Source organism: Chrysemys picta, chromosome 1, assembly GCF_011386835.1.
Source record: "Chrysemys picta bellii isolate R12L10 chromosome 1, ASM1138683v2, whole genome shotgun sequence".
Taxonomy (NCBI): Eukaryota; Metazoa; Chordata; order Testudines; family Emydidae; genus Chrysemys; species Chrysemys picta.
Genome location: NC_088791.1, coordinates 253,506,926 through 253,528,275, shown reverse-complemented (window position 1 = coordinate 253,528,275; position 21,350 = coordinate 253,506,926). Strand labels below are relative to the sequence as shown.

At 41.1% G+C, this 21,350-nt stretch overlaps 1 protein-coding gene across 1 annotated transcript in view; it reads left to right on the top strand.

Annotated features, from left to right (window-relative positions):
• Positions 1-21,350, top strand: part of TPP2 (tripeptidyl peptidase 2) — a 76,212-nt gene that overhangs the window by 37,612 nt on the left and 17,250 nt on the right. Inside the window, 8 exon segments of the mRNA XM_024108250.3 lie at positions 2,858-3,012; positions 3,959-4,075; positions 4,723-4,823; positions 7,405-7,501; positions 7,805-7,942; positions 10,810-11,054; positions 11,313-11,391; positions 13,373-13,411. Of these exon segments, the coding sequence (XP_023964018.3) occupies positions 2,858-3,012; positions 3,959-4,075; positions 4,723-4,823; positions 7,405-7,501; positions 7,805-7,942; positions 10,810-11,054; positions 11,313-11,391; positions 13,373-13,411 (971 nt within the window).

Below are 21,350 nucleotides of genomic sequence, written 5' to 3'. Positions count from 1 at the left end.
CTCTCCCCTTCAAGTGCTGTGGTCCACTTAGAAGATGAGAACTTAACTGAATCCTTTGCCACGGAGGTGTCTGGTCTGATGTTAATGGTAAAACTCTCATTATCTTCAGTGGGAGCAGGTTGGAATCCAACGTTAGGGTATTTGTGTTTAAAAAATGACAATCAAAAAACCTATACTGCTTAGTCAACAATTTTCACTGCTCTATCAAATATCACTTATTTTCTGAACAAAGTCTTTTGCTTTACTGGTTTTCCAGCTCGAGAAACTCTTGTTTGTACATAAAAAGAACAGGAGTACTTGTGGCACCTTAGAGACTAACAAATTTATTAGAGCATAAGCTTTCGTGGGCTACAGCCCACTTCTTTGGATGCATATAGAGAGCATGAATAGGTGGGAGTTGTCTTACCAACTCTGAGAGGCCAATTAAGTAAGAGAAAAAAACTTTTGAAGTGATAATCAAGCTAGCCCAGTACAGACAGTTTGATAAGAAGTGTGAGAATACTTACAAGGGGAGATAGATTCAATGTTTGTAATGGCTCAGCCATTCCCAGTCCTTATTCAATCCTAAGTTGATTGTATCTAGTTTGCATATCAATTCCAGCTCAGCAGTCTCTCGATGTAGTCTGTTTTTGACGTTTTTCTGATGTAAAATAGCCACCCGCAGGTCTGTCATTGAATGACCAGACAGGTTAAAGTGTTCTCCCACTGGTTTTTGAGTATTATGATTCCTGATGTCAGATTTGTGTCCATTAATTCTTTTGCGTAGAGACTGTCCAGTTTGGCCAATGTACATGGCAGAGGGGCATTGCTGGCACATGATGGCATATATCACATTGGTAGATGTGCAGGTGAACGAGCCCCGATGGTATGGCTGATGTGATTAGGTCCTATGATGATGTCACTTGGATATGTGGACAGAGTTGGCATCAGGCTTTGTTACAAGGATAGGTTCCTGGGTCAGTGTTTTTGTTCAGTGATGTGTGGTTACTGGTGAGTATTTGCTTTAGGTTGGGAGGTTGTCTGTAAGTGAGGACAGGTCTGTCTCCCAAGATCTGTGAGAGTGAGGGATCATCTTTCAGGATAGGTTGTAGATCTTCGATGATGCACTGGAGAGGTTTTAGTTGGGGTCTGAAGGTGACAGCTAGTGGTGTTCTGTTATTTTCTTTGTTGGGCCTGTCTTGTAGGAGGTGACTTCTGGGTACTCGTCTGGCTCTGTCAATCTGTTTTTTCACTTCAGCAGGTGGGAATTGTAGTTTTAAGAATGCTTGATAGAGATCTTGTAGGTGCTTGTCTCTGTCTGAGGGATTGGAGCAAATGCAGTTATATCTTAGAGCTTGGCTGTTGACAATGGATCCTGTGGTGTGTCCTGGATGGAAGCTGGAGGCATGTAGGTAAGTGTAGCGGTCAGTAGGTTTCCGGTATAGGGTGGTATTTATGTGACCATCGCTTATTAGCAAGTAGTGTCCAGGAAATGGACCGCTTGTGTGGATTGATCTAGGCTGAGGTTGATGGTGGGATGGAAAATATTGAAATCGTGGTGGAATTCCTCAAGGGCTTCTTTTCCATGGGTCCAGATGATGAAGATGTCATCAATGTAGCGCAAGTAGAGTAGGGGCGTTAGGGGACGAGAGCTAAGGAAGCGTTGTTCTAAGTCCTGCCATAAAAATGTTGGCATACTGTGGGGCCATGTGAGTACCCATAGCAGTGCCGCTGACTTGAAGGTATATATTGTCCCCGAATGTGAAATAGTTGTGGGTGAGGACAAAGTTCAGCCACCAGGTTAGCTGTGACATTATCGGGGATACTGTTCCTGATAGCTTGTAGTCCATCTTTGTGTGGAATATTGGTGTAGAGGGCTTCTACGTCCATAGTGGCCAGGATGGTGTTTTCTGGAAGATCACCAATGGATTGTAGTTTCCTCAGGAAGTCAGTGGTGTCTCGAAGATAGCTGGGAGTGCTGGTAGTGTAGGGCCTGAAGAGAGAGTCCACATAACCAGACAATCCTGATGTTAGGGTGCCAATGCCTGAGATGATGGGGCGTCCAGGATTTCCAGGTTTATGGATCTTGAGTAGCAAATAGAATACCCCTGGTCGGGGTTCTAGGTATGTGTCTGTACAGATTTGTTCCTGTGCTTTGTCAGGGAGTTTTTTTAGCAGATGGTGTAGTTTCTTTAGGTAATCCTCAGTGGGATCAGATGATAATGGCCTGTAGAATGTGGTGTTAGAGAGCTGTCTAGCAGCCTCTTGGTCATATTCCAATTTATTCATGATGACGACAGCACCTCCTTTGTCAGCCTTTTTGATTATGATGTCAGGGTTGTTTCTGAGGCTGTAGATGGCGTTGTGTTCAGCATGGCTGAGGTTATGGGACAAGTGATGTTGCTTTTCCACAATTTCAGCCTTTGCACATGTATTATTTGACATTATTTTAATCATGGATTTTGGGTATGTCAGTACAGCAGTTAAACACCTGCAGCCGAACTGGGAAGCTGACTCAGGCTGCAAGACTGTAAAATTGATGTGTAAACATTCAGGCATGGTCTGGAGCCCAGGCTCTGGGACCCTCCCACCTCGTGGGGTCCCAGGGCCCAGTCTGGAACTCCAGCCTGAATGTCTACTCAGCAATTTTTAGCCTCCCAGCCCGAGTCTGCTGACCTGGGCCGACCGTGCTGCACATCTTTTATTCCAGTGTAGTCGTACCCATAGGCACTTGTGTGCTGAATAATAACTGTTTTTTAAAAAATTTATATACATTGGAGTCTAATTTTCTTTTTCTTCTCTAAACATTTTCCATTCTTATTAGCTTTTTTGGCTACTGAAATTAAGCTCTGTTTTGAAAGTTTTTTCTTTAATCTAGAAGTTACAGTATGTTCCTGCTCAACTGATGTGACTGCCAAGTTTGTTCTTCATGCGGTTCAACTAGTGAAACAAAAAGCATACAGAAGCCATGAGTTCTATAAATTCTCATCCTTACCAGAAAAAGGATCAGTGACTGAAGCGTTTCCTGTCTTAGTAAGTTAATTTGAATTTAAATATCAATATGTACAAAATTAACAGTAAACCATGAAAGAAAATTGGCTTTGTTGACGTGTTATTCAGAGAATTCAAGCACGATATAGCAGGGCCTGGATTCAGTTGGAATTATTATGTTGAATTATATGCACTATATTTCCATTCTTTCACTAGTCTTCTTAATTACTCCATATTTTATCATTTTGATATTAAAACTGAACATAAGTGAATTTGGTGTCTTCAGTTGCTGGGTTAATTTAATGCGTATTAAAGAAGCCAGATTGGTAATCCAAAATCAGTTTGTTTGAGGAACAGGCACAGTAGAGGCAGTGATAGTGCAGTATTCCTCCTGTTGCCACATTCTTCAGCCATGACCTGGACATCATATCAAGGGTTCATGCTCTGTGTCCATTCAGTCCTTAGCCTCTTTGAAAATGCCATAGAACTGAACCTAAATTATGGAACTCTTGCAAGAGAGAGTGAAGACTGTGGACTGCTTTCAAAACTAAATATTCATTTCTTCATCTTAGCTTTCCCTCAGCGAATTCTACATATAGATAGGCAACAGTCTCTCCGTCGTCTTCTGTAAACTAATCAAGCAGTTTTTCCTGCAAGCTGGAAAAGAAGGAAGAAGTGTTATTTAAATGTATTTTTATTTAAAACCTGTTTATATAGAAAAATGCTGCACCTGTCTCTGGAGTGTTGTGTTGATTTTTGGTCATAGCTAGGATATCAGACATGATTTTTTGGAATTGTCTTGCATTTGCAGGACAAGCATAGTGTCCTGGCCAATTCTGTGTAAACTTGGATTACTGGCATAATTGGAGTACTTTTGAACTGCGTGCAAATTCCTTTGTTCTTATGAATTTATTTTAGGGTGGGTGGGGAATGAGAATGGAAGGTGAGGGTATGAATATGTCTAACTTTTGTCTTTTCTATTATCCAGGGTGGAAAAACCATTGAATTTTGTATTGCTCGTTGGTGGGCAAGCCTTAGTGATGTCAGCATTGATTATACAATTTCCTTCCATGGCATAGTTTGTGCTACTCCTCAGTTAAACATAGTGAGTTTTTTTCATATTTTAGTTTCTATTGATCAGTTTGAGCAATTCTTTGATGATGAAAAGATCGTTAGAGGCACCTTGAAGAAAACTCAGACTATACATGTAGCTGAGATATGTCAGTGATTAATAATCAATAATTCCTAAATGCACAGTAATAGGAACAGGAACCCACAGAAATGTATTGATCACGATTAGTACAAAAAAGTTATGTTCATCCATTAAACTTGCAAGTATTTACAGGAAATAATGGTCTAGGATGCAGTTTTTCAAACGTAAATACCTAAAATAGCAATGGGCTTAAATTACAGCAAGGAAAGTTTAGGTTGGACATTAGGACAAACTTCCTAATTATCGGGGTAGTTAAGCACTAGAATAAATTGCCTAGGGAAGTTGTGGAATCTCTGACATTCGAAGTTTTTAAGAGCAGCTTAGATAAACACCTGTCAGGAATGGTCTAGAATGATAATACTCAGTCCTGCCTTGAGTGTGGGGGACTGGACTAGAAGTCCTATCGAGGTCCCTTCTACTCCTACACTTCTATGATTCTATTCTGAAGAAAGGCCAGTAATGGGTTAGAATTTTTTATATGTATTTATAAATAAAGCTGGGAACCAAGTTAACCGTTAAAAACTTATTTTTTTTTAAAGCATGCTTCAGAAGGCATTGTCCGTTTTGATGTTCAGTCCACACTGAAATATGAAGATATTGCTCCTTGCATAAATCTGAAAAGCTGGGTTCAAACGCTCAGGTACAGTTGCTGTTTTGGGGTCTTTGTTGAAAATTGTCTAATTTTTCAAAGTTGCTTAGCATGTAATTAAAATAGTAATTCTTGAAATAAACATGAATTAACAGTAAAATGAATAACTTTGGGTATGTCTATACTACCCGCTGGATCGGCAGGCAGCGATCGATCCAGCAGGGGTCGATTTATCGCATCTAGTCTAGATGCGATAAATCGACCCCCGAGCGCTCTCCCGTTGACTGCTGTACTCCACCACCGCGAGATGCGCAGGCAGAGTCGACGGATCTTTTATAATGGCAGCTCCAGGTTGCTTCAGGCCACAGTAGGGCGGGAGTCTGGAACTGAGCAGGGATACTGGTTCTCCTGTGTTCAGTGACCCTGCCTAATGGTGCCCAGAAAGACTTCTCACCCTAATCGCATTTGCCATGTCCAGCCAGTCCTGGTCTCCTCTTCTGGGTTCCTTGTCCGAATCCCAATGAGGATGAAGAGGAAGCCACCTGACTCAAATGCAAAAGGGACTAGAACTGAATAGGGGGAGAGGAAAAGGAGTAGATAGGGACAGGGATCCTGGTGAGACTGGGGCTGGCAGGAGAAGGAATAGAAACTGTTACTAAGATCCCGAAGGGGTTAGGGACTCGAACTAGTTGAGCAGGAAGATTAGAACTGAAAGCTTAAGAGGTTCTCGGGAGAGGGAATCTGGAACTGGGAGACAGTTGGTGGGATGGAGGAGAAACACTGAGATTGGATGAGGAGCTGGGTGGGAGGGGGAGAGATTGGGACTGGCTGGACAACAAAACTGAGAACCGGGGGGAGAAGAGGGCAAATGGCAGAGGAAGAGAGGGGAGATCTGATGAGGAGTTGTGAGGTGGGTGAGGGGGAAACTGTGACTGATTAGGACAAGGAATGGGGGTGAAATAAGGAGGGCTGGGATGACTAGGGCTGTGGGGAGGGAAGAGAGACACAGGACAAAGAATCAGGAGGGAATAACTGGGACTGGCTGGGCTCGGAGACTGGGATGGGGGACACTTGGTGTGAAGGGAAGACCAGGATTTAGACGGGGATCCCCAGTGGGGAGACTACAATTGGCTGGGCAAGAAAAAATGTGATAAGAATGAGAAGCCTGACAAGTGGAGATGGCATGGGTAGGCAAGGAGGATTGGACTGGGACCAGAAGCCAGGGTAGGGAAGAACAAGACAGGGACAGGTTGTTGGAGGGGATGGGAAAGAGGAAGAACAAGTTAGCTTGGGAGAAACAGGAAGAAGGGCGTGTGCCTGTTGGAGCACACTTCCCTTCTTAGCCAGGAATGTAGCCCAAGATTCTTGAGGGCTCACCCTTCGGCTGCTAGGAGATTTCACAATATTTACTGACAGGAAAGTGTCCTCTCCCCCTCTAGTGCTAGTTTATATGGAAGATGACAACCTGCTACTTCTGTCAGTTACTCAATTAGCTCAAGTGGCAGAGGACTGTGTTCTGGCTCCAATGGTTCCAACCTGTTGATAACCCATATGGGTCCCTATGTGATGCCACATGCTGGAATTTCTGGGTTTTGTTCGCTTTTTTTAAAAAATCTAGGAAATTACAAACACAATGTTAAAAGGAAACTAAAGTTGCAAGATGAAGCACTCTAAAGTTAGGAAATGCCAGAATTAAGGTTGCCTAGAGCAAACATAATATTCTGCCTGTTTGTGCTTATGCATTAAGATGGTCTTTGATTATATCATCACATTTTTTTTTTTTCTACAGGACCCCAACCTCATTCAAAATGCAGCATGGTGGGTGCTCACTTAATGAGCAGCCATTTAATTTTTTTCTCATTCAGTGCGTGTCTCCTGTGCCTTATTTACTGCACACTTTTTAAACTCTGATCTAAAGACAGAATTATTAATTTCCTCATGTTTTGTGGCACTCACGACCAGTATTTGAGTGCTTCTTAAACATTCTGAATTATCTTTAGTGCCCCTGTGAAAGATGCATATTATCCCCCTTTTTTATAGACGGATAGTTGAGGGACGGAGACATTAAGGTCAGAAGTATCCACTCGCCTTGGGTGCCCAAATTGAGACCCCTAGAACCTGATTTTTCAAAGTACTGCAATTTGTGTATTCCAAGACCAGCTCCTACTGAGTTCATTTACATTTGTGAGTGCTCAGCCCTTCGGCAAATCAAAGCTCAGGGTCTCAAGTTGTGTGCCCAGAAAATGAGGAACATGTAATTAATGATTGCATGTGGAAAAGATGGGTTTAAGTGACATGCATATAGGAACTCTGGCAGAGTTCCAGGGTACGATTCAGCTGTCTTAACCATAGACCATACTTTTCCTGCAATACCGTGCCTCATTCACTACATGCCTTCCAACTTCTGCAGTAGTGGATCAGGGATCTTGTAGACAAGTCTGCTTCACTACATAACCCTGATTCATCCCCAAAGCAGGTCCATCCTTTGCGGTGTAAGAGGCATGGGTTCTGTCAAAAAAATTGCATGTGATCGATCATGTAATTGAAGACTGTCATAATGCATGCGAGTTTCTGTTTAGACAAATTGTTTAGGAAAACTGTTCCTAAAACTTGCTGTTGTGTTCAATTGCAGACCAGTGAGCGCTAAAATAAAACCTTTAGGATCCAGAGATGTTTTGCCAAATAATCGGCAACTATATGAGATGATTTTGACGTACAACTTTCATCAAGTAAGTTTTAATTGGTTCTTTAACACTGTTTTAAACTTCATATCTCTAGAACTTTTTTGTGAATTTCCTAACAAAAGGGGTAGGGAGAGCTCTAGGATGTGCTGGATCACAGAATCTTGGAGTGCTTCTGTAGCTGATGCCAGTTGTAATGCAAACTGTGAGAACAGAGATTCTAATTAATCATAAATTGGAAGGATTGTTTGTTTTACTATGATTAATATAGACTTATGCCTGAATCATTACTTCAGAAGTGTACCTTTCACTATGCAATATTCAACTGTTTTTTGACTTTTTTTTTTATAGCCTAAGAGTGGGGAAGTGACTCCAAGCTGTCCACTGCTTTGTGAATTGTTGTATGAATCTGAATTTGACAGCCAGCTGTGGATTATATTTGACCAGAACAAAAGACAAATGGGGTCAGGTGATGCTTATCCACACCAGGTACAGAGGGATATATTTACCCTGATCAGACATTCTACATAATATGAAAATTATATTCCTTCTCTTCCCCCTCCCCACCTGTCTACAATCCAGACCCACAGGTATAGATAGTCCCTGCCATCAGATAACCACAGCATGTAGTAATTGCACTTTTGAGTGGTGTATTTTGTAAAAGGAACGTGCTAACTGGAAATTGCCAGTGTTCTCCATCTGGTGGAACATGTCATTCTTTCTTTGTAGAGTAAGGAAGAAGATTTGAAAAATTTGACCTTTTTTTCTTTTTTTAACTACAAAAAGCTTTTACCATGCGACTGCTTGCCTTAGTGTGACCAATGCTACCAGAGACGTGAACTGCAGTCCCTGTCTTTTTACTAAGATGTTGCACAGTTTCAGTTTTTCTGTGTAAGGCAGAAAGGGTCCCTCAAGCTCTTCCTAGTGCTGGTGTATTTGTCTAGCAGAGTGGTTGCCTTTATCCTATCAGAGGCACCTGTATTAGATTTCTAAGGTAGCCTCCATCAATGTCTTTCAACAGCCTTTTTAAGTGTGAGAGGCTGGTTGTGGAAGGCTTCTTTGGTGCTGCCTTTGGTAGGAAGGTGGATTTTCACGAGACTTTTAGGTATTCTACCCTCTGTATAGGTTCCTGTACCGCTTTCGGAAAGGCTATATATCTGAATTGGTATAGAAGAATAAAAAGAAAAGTGTAAGTCTTCTTTCCTGACTTTAGTTCTTGGAATTATTTTCTAATAATTCAGATTCCCAGTTGGCCTTTATTAATGTAGCTTTTGATCATTCTTACTTTCTGGAAAGATCAGTTTAAGTTTGTTGTTCACCAGAGTACTGGATGGGTATCCATAGTTGTATTTTTTTTTAAAATTTAAGAAACAAAATAAATTCACAAGTTCTCCTTGTACACAAAAACTGCATCACTCAAGCTTTATAATCATCAGCAAATGGAGAGAATATAAATTAGCCACTTGATGATGTTATAACTTCCAGACCTCCTTTCACAGAAACTGGCCAGCATACTACATCCAGACCCAAAATTCATGTATTTGACTGCTTGATTTTTGAAATCTTTATCTCCAAAAAGCACTCACTATCTTCAGCTATTAAGAATCTCTTGATAGAGGGCCATACAAACCTATGGTGACTTGGGAGAGATTTTCTCTTTGAGCAGTCCTAAAGCAAGTTGACACAATATCTGCTTCTATTTCTCTCATATTGGATTATCCATTTGCTGTTCAACTCTTCCCCACCTCCCCACCCCTCAAAAAACATAACAAAAACAACAAAAAAGGTATGTTGCTAAACTGCAACTTGGTTCCTGTAACAGTTTACCATGAACGTTGTCAAAGTTCCACTTCTTAAACATCATGAAATGTAATGAAACAACTTTTCCAAGGTCTACTCCACGTCTTCCTAACAATACACAAGTTGGGTCCTCTTTGGTAGTGGACTTTATGAACTTGTTTCAACAAAACACATATGCCTAATCTTAAGAATGTGCATATGACTAATCCCATCCCTGTTTGGTAAAGCACCTCCGCACATTCTTAACTTCAAGAATTTGCTTAAATTTCATTAATTTAAATGGGATTGCTCACATTTGTGGGTGCTCTGCTAAATCAGGACTTTTATTACCTTTCCTTGAAGATTATTTGCTGCTGCTGTTATACTAAAGACAGAGTCTATGAATTGCAGGCCATGATCACTGGACCCTACTCATTTGATATTCCATAATGATAATGTGGCTCTTTGCCCACAACCAGAATTTTGGTTTGTCTGATTTCCATATAAACAAATCTAGTAATGTATTGGTGGTAGAAGACACAATTTGACTGGATTAACTCAAGAAAGATGATGATTAATTTACTAGTAGTCTTTCCTAGCCACTTATAAAGCTAGGAGAAGCTGGGCTACATAACTTTGACACAGTAACTATGAGTTTGATCTATCATGACAAGACAAAGGTCATTGGGAAATTCCCTAGATTGTACTTCATGGAAATGAGGCTTTATCCACTCAATTATTCAGACTGATATTGCATCTTGATTCAAAATTGTACAACCTGCCAGAGATTGTGTCACTGGTACCTAAAGTTCTTACAGCTTTCACTAGAAATAAGGCAACTTCTGTAGTTTCTTAGAAACATCCTTATCAAAGGTATCTGAAAACTTGTTTTCATCGCCTTTATCCATACCTTCAAGCAATATTGCTTCCTGGACTTAGTTTCAAGGTCTGATGCCTAGTTTGGAAGAGTGGTATTGCAGTTGAAGTCCTCTTGAGACACAGCTGCTCATCAGTCTTCCAAAAGTGTGGCTCTGTACAACCAATGTTCAGTAGGCTACATGGCTGCAGGTGTAATTCTTAGAGATCACTGAGTGCACGTAGCTACACGATATTTTCCATCCCCACTTCTTTGGAGTCTAGAATGGAGTCTTTGAAGTGGCAAAAGGAACTAAGGAACAAGGTTGCAGCAGCTTATATATGTTCAGGCTTGAATGCTCAATAGTATGAGAAAGGGAACACCTCTGCAACCCCCGGTAATCAGAGCATTCTAGGGGCTTCCGGCAAAGATTTGTACTAGTTACAGATCCCCAAAATAATACAAAGTGAGCCATTAATCCTCAGTATATAGTACAATATGCTCTTTTAGTCAGTGAGGTGGTAATTCTACTGAAAGCAAAGGTACTGGGCATTACTACCTTTTCTTTCTCATTAATTTAAATGTAGATAAAAGATTCTCTGTTAACCAATAAAGCTCTGGCAGCTTAAGGAAGAACATGATTCTGATTTTATTTGTAGGATTGTGTGTGCATGGTAAAACTTCTTAATCTTGGCATTTTATGAGAACCTCTTTCTTTCAGTATTCCCTGAAACTGGAGAAAGGAGATTACACTATTCGGTTACAAATCCGTCATGAACAGAACAGTGAACTGGATCGCATCAAAGACCTTCCATTTGTTGTTTCTCATAGGTTGTCTAATACTTTGAGCTTAGATATTTATGAAAACCATAGCCTTGCTCTCTTAGGAAAGAAGAAATCAAACAGTTTGACATTGCCACCAAAACACAGTCATCCATTCTTTGTTACATCTCTGCCTGATGACAAGTAAGTTGATGTTACCTATTTTCTGATGTAGATTTAACCAGCTGCTTCTATAAATCCAACTAAAATGATACTCATCAATGTGATACATACCTTTCTAGCGTTTGTAGTTCCACATTGTAAACTGATTAACAAAATGTGACTTTAAGTGTTGCTGTTTGATGGTTTTGAGTTCTTTATATGTTTAGTATTAGTGGAACTTAAATCATTTTAGCATATCCTTGTTTGATTATATTTGTATTTTCCTTTATTTTTTATTAGAATACCTAAAGGAGCAGGGCCAGGATGTTATCTTGTAGGAGCTCTGACATTGTCTAAGATGGAACTTGGAAAGAAAGCTGTGAGTACTTGAAACTAATAAAGACTACTGTTCTCAAAAGTTCCTATTTTTCTAAATGGGAAATTCTGTGTCTTGATGATGATCATTGTGCTTTACTTTCTTAATCTTCCTGTTAAGAGAGTGTTCAGTGTAGTAAGTGAGACACATGGGTTTTTGTAAAATCAGTTGTCCTAGTGTAAACTTAAATCTGAATATTTAAAATTTGAAATTATAACATGTAAATCCTAAGTTTCCAAAAATTATTTAAAACTACGCAGAAGCATTTTGAATTGCTGTAGAGGCAACTGCTTTTTTTCCACAGTTATGACAAACTTGTAAGAATAGGGTTCTTTGTATAATTGTCTACCTGTGTCATTTTTTAATGTACAATACTACTTCATGTGTTTTGCTTTTGCATGTTGCTTTTCTAGTCACTTATGTGGTACACTTCCTTACTCGCGTGCATGCAGCTTCCAGCAAAACAAATACAAAATAAATGTGCCTTTTGACACCTACTTACATTTTACTTTTAAAACTTAGGCGATATCTATTTTGTAGACTGTAATGCTGGGGCAGGCTTTCGTACCTGCTGCAGACTTCTGATGTTGTCAACCACTAATACAGCTGTGTGCGCCAATGTAATGACATAAGATCTCTTTTCTACCTCCTTATGTCATAATAGAAAAGCTGTACCTCCTTGGTCAGTATGTAGAGACCTAGAAACTTAATTTCCTGACTTGAATGAATTTTCAATCTGACTCTAGCTGTAAAAGCCAAATCAGTCTCCACTTCACTTAGTGCGAAGTTTAGGAAGGATTCTCTCAGATACTCCAGTATTTTTTAAATTGGTTATTGCTAAGATTAAATGTCAAATGTTTTCTATACAGTCATAGGCATATGTTGGGACATAGGAAATCTTGTGTAGCAGGCCAAGAAATAATTTCAAGCAGGTTAGATTAAATGTATTTGATTTATGACATGTTATGGAGACAACATAATGTATTAAATCTAGGTGCATATAATACTACCGGCTAGGTAACAATTTACAAGAAAATGGAATGTTTGTATTCAGGAAGCCATACTTTTTCTTGGGCCAGAAAAACTTGAGAAACCCAGTAATCCAGCATGTTAAACTTTTAGTTTGGTTTATATTTACTTGTATGTACAATAAATTCACAGCCAGATTGGAAGTTTATTGCTGTTTCAATAAACATATAACTATAATGATAGCATAGGATATTTTCCCTTTCATTTGAAATTCAGCAGAAGAATTTGTTGTAATTCTTGGCTAGGCTATTTTACATCAAATTAAATACCCATTAGGTACAGTAATTTCTAGAGTGGGAACCACTGGAGATGCAGTAGTTATTGCTTATCAAGTCAGTTTTTTTGAAAATGGTTCAAGAGAAATATAGAGCTCATTGAGCGAACTTTTCACTTCAGATTCTTTACACAATCACGCACTTGTGTATCATGTTATGGGAACAGTTTGTTGGATGGGTGCCATCAATAGTGTCGCATTCTTGCTGCTGCCATCAGTGAACATCACTATGCACCAAGTGACAAAAGGGAGGAATAGGCAACAGTGTTGTTCTAGCCCACTAAGTGTGAATTGAAAAAAAAAAAATGCAGTAGTATTTTTGTACATTAATTCTACTTAAGTATTATAAAATGGAACAATGCCGCTTAATTTCCATTTTAATCTAAAACTCTCAATTGTGTTGTATTCTAAAGTTCATTTTGCCATTTTTCATTGAGCTAAGTGGTTAACAACACTTCTGTCTTACTAGGAACAACAAACTGTATGCACAAAAATGCATTTTTTTAATTGAAAAGACATTAAAATATTTGTATGCTTTAAGAGCATGTTTTGACCACAGACCTGGCACTTTAGTAGTTTGAGCTCTCTAGGTTGAAAATAAACCATAATCATACAGAGAAGGTGTCTCCATCCTGTGTAGTGTGTGCATGTTTTCTTACGGTATGTTATTCTAACTCCCAGGGGCAGTCTGCAGCAAAACGACAAGGAAAATTTAAAAAGGTACTGAATGTCAGTTTTTGGAAAAGATGCTTAAGTCTTTTTGCATATAACTTAGAGACTTTTTCTATTAGTATTATACTTAATTTTTCATTGTCTCCCTCAGCTGCCTTCTCTTATGTAGTCTTGAGTTATCCACTTCATGCCTTAAGCAACCTCTTCTGTTATTACAACAAAATATTACTGTAATACCAAGTTAATTGAGTGGCACTTGAGCACCTAGATACTTCTGTGATAGTGCCTTAAAAATGCATGTGTAATGAGTCGCTCTGTAACTCCTTTATTATATACTACTCCCCCATTCATTTTCTTTCTCTCTCTCTCTCTCTCTCTCAAGTGCTTGGAGTCAGGATTTTCCATGGCAAATATTTTGCCTTCCATCTAGTCTCTTAATGAATGCACTGAAATTTGAACTTAAGGTTTATGATATAAAGCATGGTATCCAATGCCTCCTCACCACTAACTGGACGTATTTCTTTGAGGCTTAGTTGTACTGAAACGTAGACTGGATCTAGCACTAGAAAACATACTGCAGCAAACAACAATGCTTTTGCAGGGGGATGGACTAAATGACCTAATAGACTTTTCTGTCTCTAGCTTCTGTGATTTTCTTAAACAAAGCGTAAACATAGCTTAATGTAGATCAATTTAATTTTGACATAAAGTCAGCCTGTTCATGGAACAGTAGAAATCATAATTGGAGTAGATGGTATAATCTACAAAGAACTGTCATTTTCCTATCTAGTATCCTTCATGTAAATAAATTAAATGATAAAGTAACATTGGAATGTATTAGTGTTTTTCAATAAAATGAGCATTTTAGCATTCTGTAGTACGTATTGTAACATTCTGCCAGCAGATGGGCAGTTGAAAACAAAGGAAGATGATTGCTCTTTTTAAAAAGGGCTGTGTCATTCACTTCAGTTCTTTCCTGTCTCCCAGCTGATGTAGGTTACTTATGTCCTGCTAACTTATTTTCCCACCCTTTCTACCACCGCTTCTAAAGTGACATGATTACTTTGCCTCCTATTTTCTTTCCTCTCTGTGGAGTCTGTTTCCAGGCTCTGGAAGGAAATCATACCTAGTTGCATATCTCTACCTTTCACTAATCTGATGGGTTGGAGTTTTGACTGGGGAAGAGAAGAAGGATGTGGGCCATGGAAGTTACCAGCTCCATGCAATATATTCTATACCTCTGCTGTATTAGCTAAGAGCCTGTAAGGTTGAGAGGCTGCTATCTTTGTTGGTCTTTGGTATGGATATATCAGTACAAGGAGAAGGTCAGACGTTCAAAGAAGAACTTTGATGCAGACTGCTGCCATTTTCCTGTGTTCACTTTTGTATCATCTCTAGGATTAACTATAGCTCATTTAGAAAGAATGTAAAAATGCCCATGTAAATGCATCCTTTTCCTGAAGGATAGGATGTGTTGATCCCACTAATTGTGAATCTACAATAAAGGAGCTAATATAGTACTTATTCATAAAACCATTCAGAGTATATTGGATACTAGTGTGATGCTCTCCTCAGGGCTGCCCAGAACAGTAAGCCCCCTGTCACCCCACTGCCTTAACAAGAGTGCGCGTTCCTGGAGATTAGACAGTCAGTTCCCTGCCACACCAGCCTGTCCACCTCACCAACATACTCCTCAAGAGCTCCCAGTCTTAACATTGTCTTGCAGGTAAAAATCAGTGAAGCAGAGTTCCATAGAGGGGTGTCTCTCTATAGTGTCCAGTCCCTCTCACTAGACACTCACAGAAGTTAAGTTTCCTGTCTCCAAAGAAATGGTGTACACACCAGCCTGTTAGATTAGCTGAGGACTCACTCTGTACTTAAATGTAACAGCACGGAGATGGTTTATAGTAAAATTTTAAGAATAAGTTTATTAACACAGAACAGAGATTTAAGTGATGATAAGCAGAGATAACAAACAGAAAATGACAGGTTTCAGAGTAGCAGCCGTGTTAGTCTGTATCCGCAAAAAGAACAGGAGTACTTGTGTAGCCCATGAAAGCTTATGCTCTAATAAATGTGCTAGTCTCTAAGGTGCCACAAGTACTCCTGTTCTTTAAACAGAGAAAATGGTTACAAACAAAATGAAACATGCTTTCTAATACTTACAACTTAAGTCTAGCAAGTTATGTCTTTGCCTAAAGAAGTTTCTCATTTACAGCATCTCCAGCCCTTCCTGGTAAGAGGATCCAACATTCTCAGAATCAGAAAGTGCTGTCCCCTAAGTAATGGGTACCTATGGGGTACCTCCTTTTTATAGTCCAGTAAACCTTTGAAATGTATTCTTTGGAAAGTAAACCCTGACAAAGTTCCTTTCCTCTCTTGGTGTGTAGATGCCATACTAATCTTCCTCATCCACTGGTAAATTTGCTTTTTTAATTATCTTAATCACTTCGTTTACATTAAATGTAAATGTACTTCCATTGTCTCTGGCTTCACCTTGCTCAATTTACATTGGAGACAGACAGACAAAACAACGTTCCTTTGTCAGCGACAAACTTGTTTATCCGCTCTACTTAGATTGCTTGGTCGGAAGATATTTTAGTAACCTATTTCTAGCACATGTGTAAAGAATTATATACACTAACCATACAAACATCACACAATAATATTAATAAACAATGTGTCACCAGTTTGTGATACAAGACACTGTTTGGCTAAATGTTCTAACTACAGTGTGTTGGGTGTGCCTTTGCTAGTTGGCATAAAGGGGCTCTTAGGCTCACAACTAGTCCTTAGTCAGTCCTTTTGACCTTGCCGTCCTAAAGTATAAGTTTTTAATGCTACACTTCTGGCTTCCAGGAAACACTTTCCTATCTTGTGGTAGTGGGCAGAGGCGGGGGGGAAGAGAGGGGAGGGCGGCATGAGGGGTCACATTGGCACACCCTCTCCACCCCCCCCAGATTTGCTGCTTGCCTTGTATTGAACATGCTCACATGCACTGAGCATACTCAGTAACACTGCTGAAGCCAGCTGCCCTCACTTTGCGCTCCCCCCCATCAGCAAGGATGGATCGTGTCTGGTAGTGGAAGTACACTCTGTACAGACGGAATAGTGGGTCCCATAATAAGACACAATACAATGGAAACTGCCCATAAAAGGTATTATATGCCCTTGGGATGTTTGGTTAGGGCTACAGAAGGACAAGAAGTGCACTTCTGAACAGATGGACCATCTCCTCCTGGAGGTGGCTACTTTCCGGTGTCCAGTGGTGTGTGGAAGATCCGGTGTCACTCAGAACTCTATAGCAATAGGCCTGGTCCAGAGACTTTGTCGCCAAGATTCCCTTACATGTTAATCCTCTTCAGAGGTAGCCTGTGTGACACTTTTGGAGGTTACCTGAGGTGTCCGGGGTGAATCACTACCTCCTACTTACAGTGAGAGAGTCTTGTCTGTGCCCGCGCGGGGAAACCCTCCCCAGCTACAGGTTGCAGGCAATGCAAGCACTCTGTTCTGCACTCCATAAGCCCTGTTGGTCCCAGTGCCGGCTTGCAATTTACATACCACTGAGTACCCAGTTCCTTATTTTCTGGACATGCACGTTATATGCTGATACTCTGCCTCCATGGAAGCAATGCACCCCAGTTCACTGGTTTCATCTTAATTCAGCATTCTTCGTACAAAGCACTTACCTGTGTCTGTAGTAAAACCAAATTGAAGTTTATTTAACAGAGCTCAAGACAGATTCAAATAAAAGCAAGTATAAGGGTTTGGAAACATAAGGTTACAAGTAAAAGAAAAACATGAAAAACACACCTATGCTTAATAACAAGATATCGAATTTCTCATCCAATGGTCAGTTGTTACAGTGCTTGTCCAGTTCAGAAAGATGGGATCTATCTTTCATGACACCCCTGCTGTCAGAGTCTCTCCTTTGTCATGTACCCTTTCAGCTTCTCTTATACAGTTAGACTGCTGTCTCTTACCTCAGGGGTCCCCTATTCGGAGACTTTTCTCGGGGGTTCTTGTCATTGTAAATCCTCAAACCTGCATGTGGTCCAGACAGTGAACATAGGGCTGGCTTCACATATGTCCTTTGTTCTCAGTGTTGATTGAGTTAGCCCTGAGATCCTTCTTGCCTCAGGTGATAAGTTTCACTTCAGTAATTTTGAAATCCAATATCCTACATGTTACGTAACTCAAATTATTTCCCATACAAACATCGCACAATTGGCTAGTTCTTAGTTTTTGACAGAGACCACGCATGACCCCCTTTGGTGAAATATTGAGAAGATGTTTGTATGCAGGAGTAACATACCTGCCTTTGCATTTCTGTGTCCCAGCCTATGACATTTTGCTGCAATAGGGAACCACTTACAAAGGCCCAGTATTTTTAGGCAGAAAGTGATAATAATCATCACTTAGGCAGAAATGCTTGGGGTTCCCATTTTCCAAGCCATGATAACAAACACTCATTTTCTGGCTGCTTCAGGACATGCTGTAGTAAGAGAGATCAGTCTGCTGTGCTTCAGAAGCATCTTTGCCTGGATTGTCATGGGTCTACAACAATCCATCAGAAGGTGACTTCAGGTCTACGTATAAGTGAACCTACAAACTTTCTAGTCCGTGTGCCTTAAACACTGTTCTTCTAAGCCACTCTATCAAGTTTCCATCAAGGCATTGCAAAACCCCTTCTTCTACTGCAGGAGACTTGCTGAAATGATCCATTCTGGAGCAGTCTCCCAAGACTTACTCCAAAAGGCAGATTCAAGAGACTTGTTATCTCTACTCTGTTTTCCTCGGACAGTTTGTGTTTCATATGTTTTTTAAGACTAGGAATTTCTTCCTCTGAGTTCAGTTAATCTTTATGGAGGCCCTTTGCTTTGCGATCAAAGTGGCCAGTCTGAGGGAATTCCTGTGGTCCTGGATCTGTAAAATGCCTGTTTGCATAGTTCCATTTGTGTGGACCACCAGAGGTCACTTAAACTTTGTTCAGAGTTGCTACTGATAGTTTAAATGCTTGTCTTTCACCTGTTAACGGCTTCCAAGTGTTTACCAAGATCATTGTGGCTATAGTAGCCAGCCTTCCTGAAGGAGGTATTCTTTGTCCACCTATACCTTCACTACAGAAATCACTTGGGGTATGTCTCCACTGAAAACGCGATAGCGGAACAGCATATACGTTCTTCAACACGTCACGACCCGAAGGACAAAGTATTCAGTAGCCAAACAGTACCCAGTTGCAATTGTTTAGATCAGCAGTTTGGGACACATGGAATTGGAATGAAAATGGAAGCCCACTGATTTTTCCTTTGGGCAATGAGAGAGCTATTCTGGTAAACCACTCACGTTGTGGGCTTTTTAGCGGCAGGGCATAATGACTGATCTGTACTTGGAAAAATGGAATCTATGTCTCTTGTATGTACGCTCGTGTAAAAGCAAGGGATGCACCAACTGGTTTTAAATGGCCATCTGAGTAAACAGAAGTCTCAAGCAGAGATTCCTAAACTTGTTTTTGCTGCGCCCCCCTCAAAGCTTCATGTCCCATGCACGACCCTTCTTTGTTCCCCTTCTCTCTCCTCCCCAGTCCTGCCCAGCCCTCTTGCTCTCACTCTCCCAGCCTGCTGCCCTTTTCTGCAGACCCTGCAGCAGGCTGCATCTGCTGGCTCCAGGTGCATCCTCCATGCTGCTGCTGGCCAGACCCCACTCCCTTTGTTGCTGCCTGCGGCCACCATCCCAGCATCCAGGGCACACGGGTGTGAGGTGGAGGGGCAGGGCTCTCGGGGGATGGGCTCTCAAACCCTTCATCCGTTACCTTCCCTTGTGCACTAGCTGCCTTCGCCACTGCTTCTGCTGCTCAGAAAGAGCAAGACACTATTGTTCTGCTTTGCATCGGGTCGTCGCTCTCCCCAATAACCTCAGCACACCCCACACTGTGAAAACCTATGCTCAGGGCAACAATTTTCTAACTTTTTGAGTTGAGCCCCCTCCCTTTTGAGTTACAATTTTTGGTTGTGCCCCCCAATACCTGCCCATCCCCTCTCAGGTTTTCAGGGTGGGGAAAGACACATGCAATTGTATCTGGGGGCAGAGCCAGCAGTGGGCACGGAGGCATTGACGCTGACCCATGGGCTGGGTGGTCCACTGAGGTGAGTCGGGGTGAAGGTCGTGCGTCCTTACCCAGCTGCCCCAAATGTTCCTCCATACCCCCTCCTCCCCATAGAGGGGCGCGTCCCAGTTTGAAAACCTCTCCTCTAGGGAAATGTAGGCAAGGATGTCTTAATGTGTTGGAGGTCTGGCATAGCCTATGCCTTTCCCCATCTTCCTGTTTTTGGAGAACTTTGCATAAGAATGGGAAGGAGTGTTTGTGTTTTAAATATTTATATTTTCTTTTTCTGAGCCTCTTTTACTATTTGCAAATTCAGCTGGTGCCTTTATGAGAAATTGCCTACATTCAAATGGCCTAGAGAGAGAGATCCTGTGCAATGGAAAAATGCAATGTGAAATACATTGCTTGAATTTTAAAGCTGATAATGCCCTTTTTAGTAAGCCAACTGTATGTGTATGCATGTGCTCCTGTAGTATTTTATGTGAAAACTATGGTGGTTAGGGTTACCATACGTCCAGCTTTTCCTGGACATGTCCGGCTTTTTGGGCCTCAAATCCCCGTCCGGGGGGAAATCCCAAAAAGCCGAACATGTCCGGGAAAATAGGGAGGGGCCGGTGGTGCTCGGCTGGGGCCGGGCCGGGGGTGCCGGGCCGGGGCGCCCTGGGCCGGGGGCCCTGGGCCAGGCCTGGCAGTGCGGGGCCGGGGGTGCTCAGCCGGGGGCTGGCCCGGGGCCGGCACCCCAGGAGCCGAGCCAGGCTGGAGACGCTGAGGCCGGGGCCGGCCGCCGGAGGGAGCCGCTCGGTTGGGGGGGCCAGACTGGGCCGCGCCTCCTCCCCCCACCGCCCCCAGCTTACCTGCTGCCTGCTTCAGGCTTCCCGCGAATCAAATGTTTGCGGGAAGCAGGGGAGGGGGCGGAGTTGGGGCGGGGCTGGCGGCGGGGCCGGGGCCCCGTGGAGTGTCCTCTTTTTGGACACTCAAAATATGGTAACCCTAATGGTGGTGAATTAGAATAACCTCATTATATGTAATTATTTGCCTGGTACTTCAGACAGATGTACAATTAAAGTCTCTGTTTTGAAAAACTTAGTCTAACTAGACAGATATGAGAGGGAAAGTAGACAGATATAACTGAGAAAAGAGAATGAGACTAAAAAAACATGTGACGTGAAGCTGACATCTGACCTCCACTTTAATTTTTGTTGAGTAGTGGGGGGGGGGAAAATTGGTGGAATAGGTGGTTAAATCTTAATACTATTTTAATGTTACCTGCATGCTATCATAATTAAATTTGGTGACACTTCTATTATAATCCTTGTTTAAAGATGATGTAATACAGGTATAAATATTTTTCTTCAGCATCAAATTTGGCACAGAGGGCATCAGGCTAGGAGCACATTTTCCTTCAACCTTTTAGCTGCTATGGTTGTTACAGAAAATCTTAAGATGAGGCAGATCTGAAAAAGTGTTAATGTCTGCTATGACTCAAAAATAAAATGTTTGATTTGTATCTTATACAACTCAATTTCTTCCACTTGTACCAAATTTAGCAAACAATTGTGGTTAAATTCCACTCCACAGTTGTCTATATTTTGATGGCAAGTGAAGTAATTCTTGTACGTATACAGTTTGTAGTTCTGTAAAAACACTTTGAGGCTTACTGACTCTAGTTGCACATTATATACATTTCATAAATTGTAATATTGCTTAATTTGCCATGAGAGATGAGAATAGCTGTGACATTTAACGCTGAGAGTAAGTGCTACACATTGAGAGACTTCCTTTATGAAGGTAATTTTTCTGTAGATGATAATAAATTAAATGTCTAAATTCAGTTTTACACTATATCCTAGTAACTCATAGTAACTATGATATAACATAATT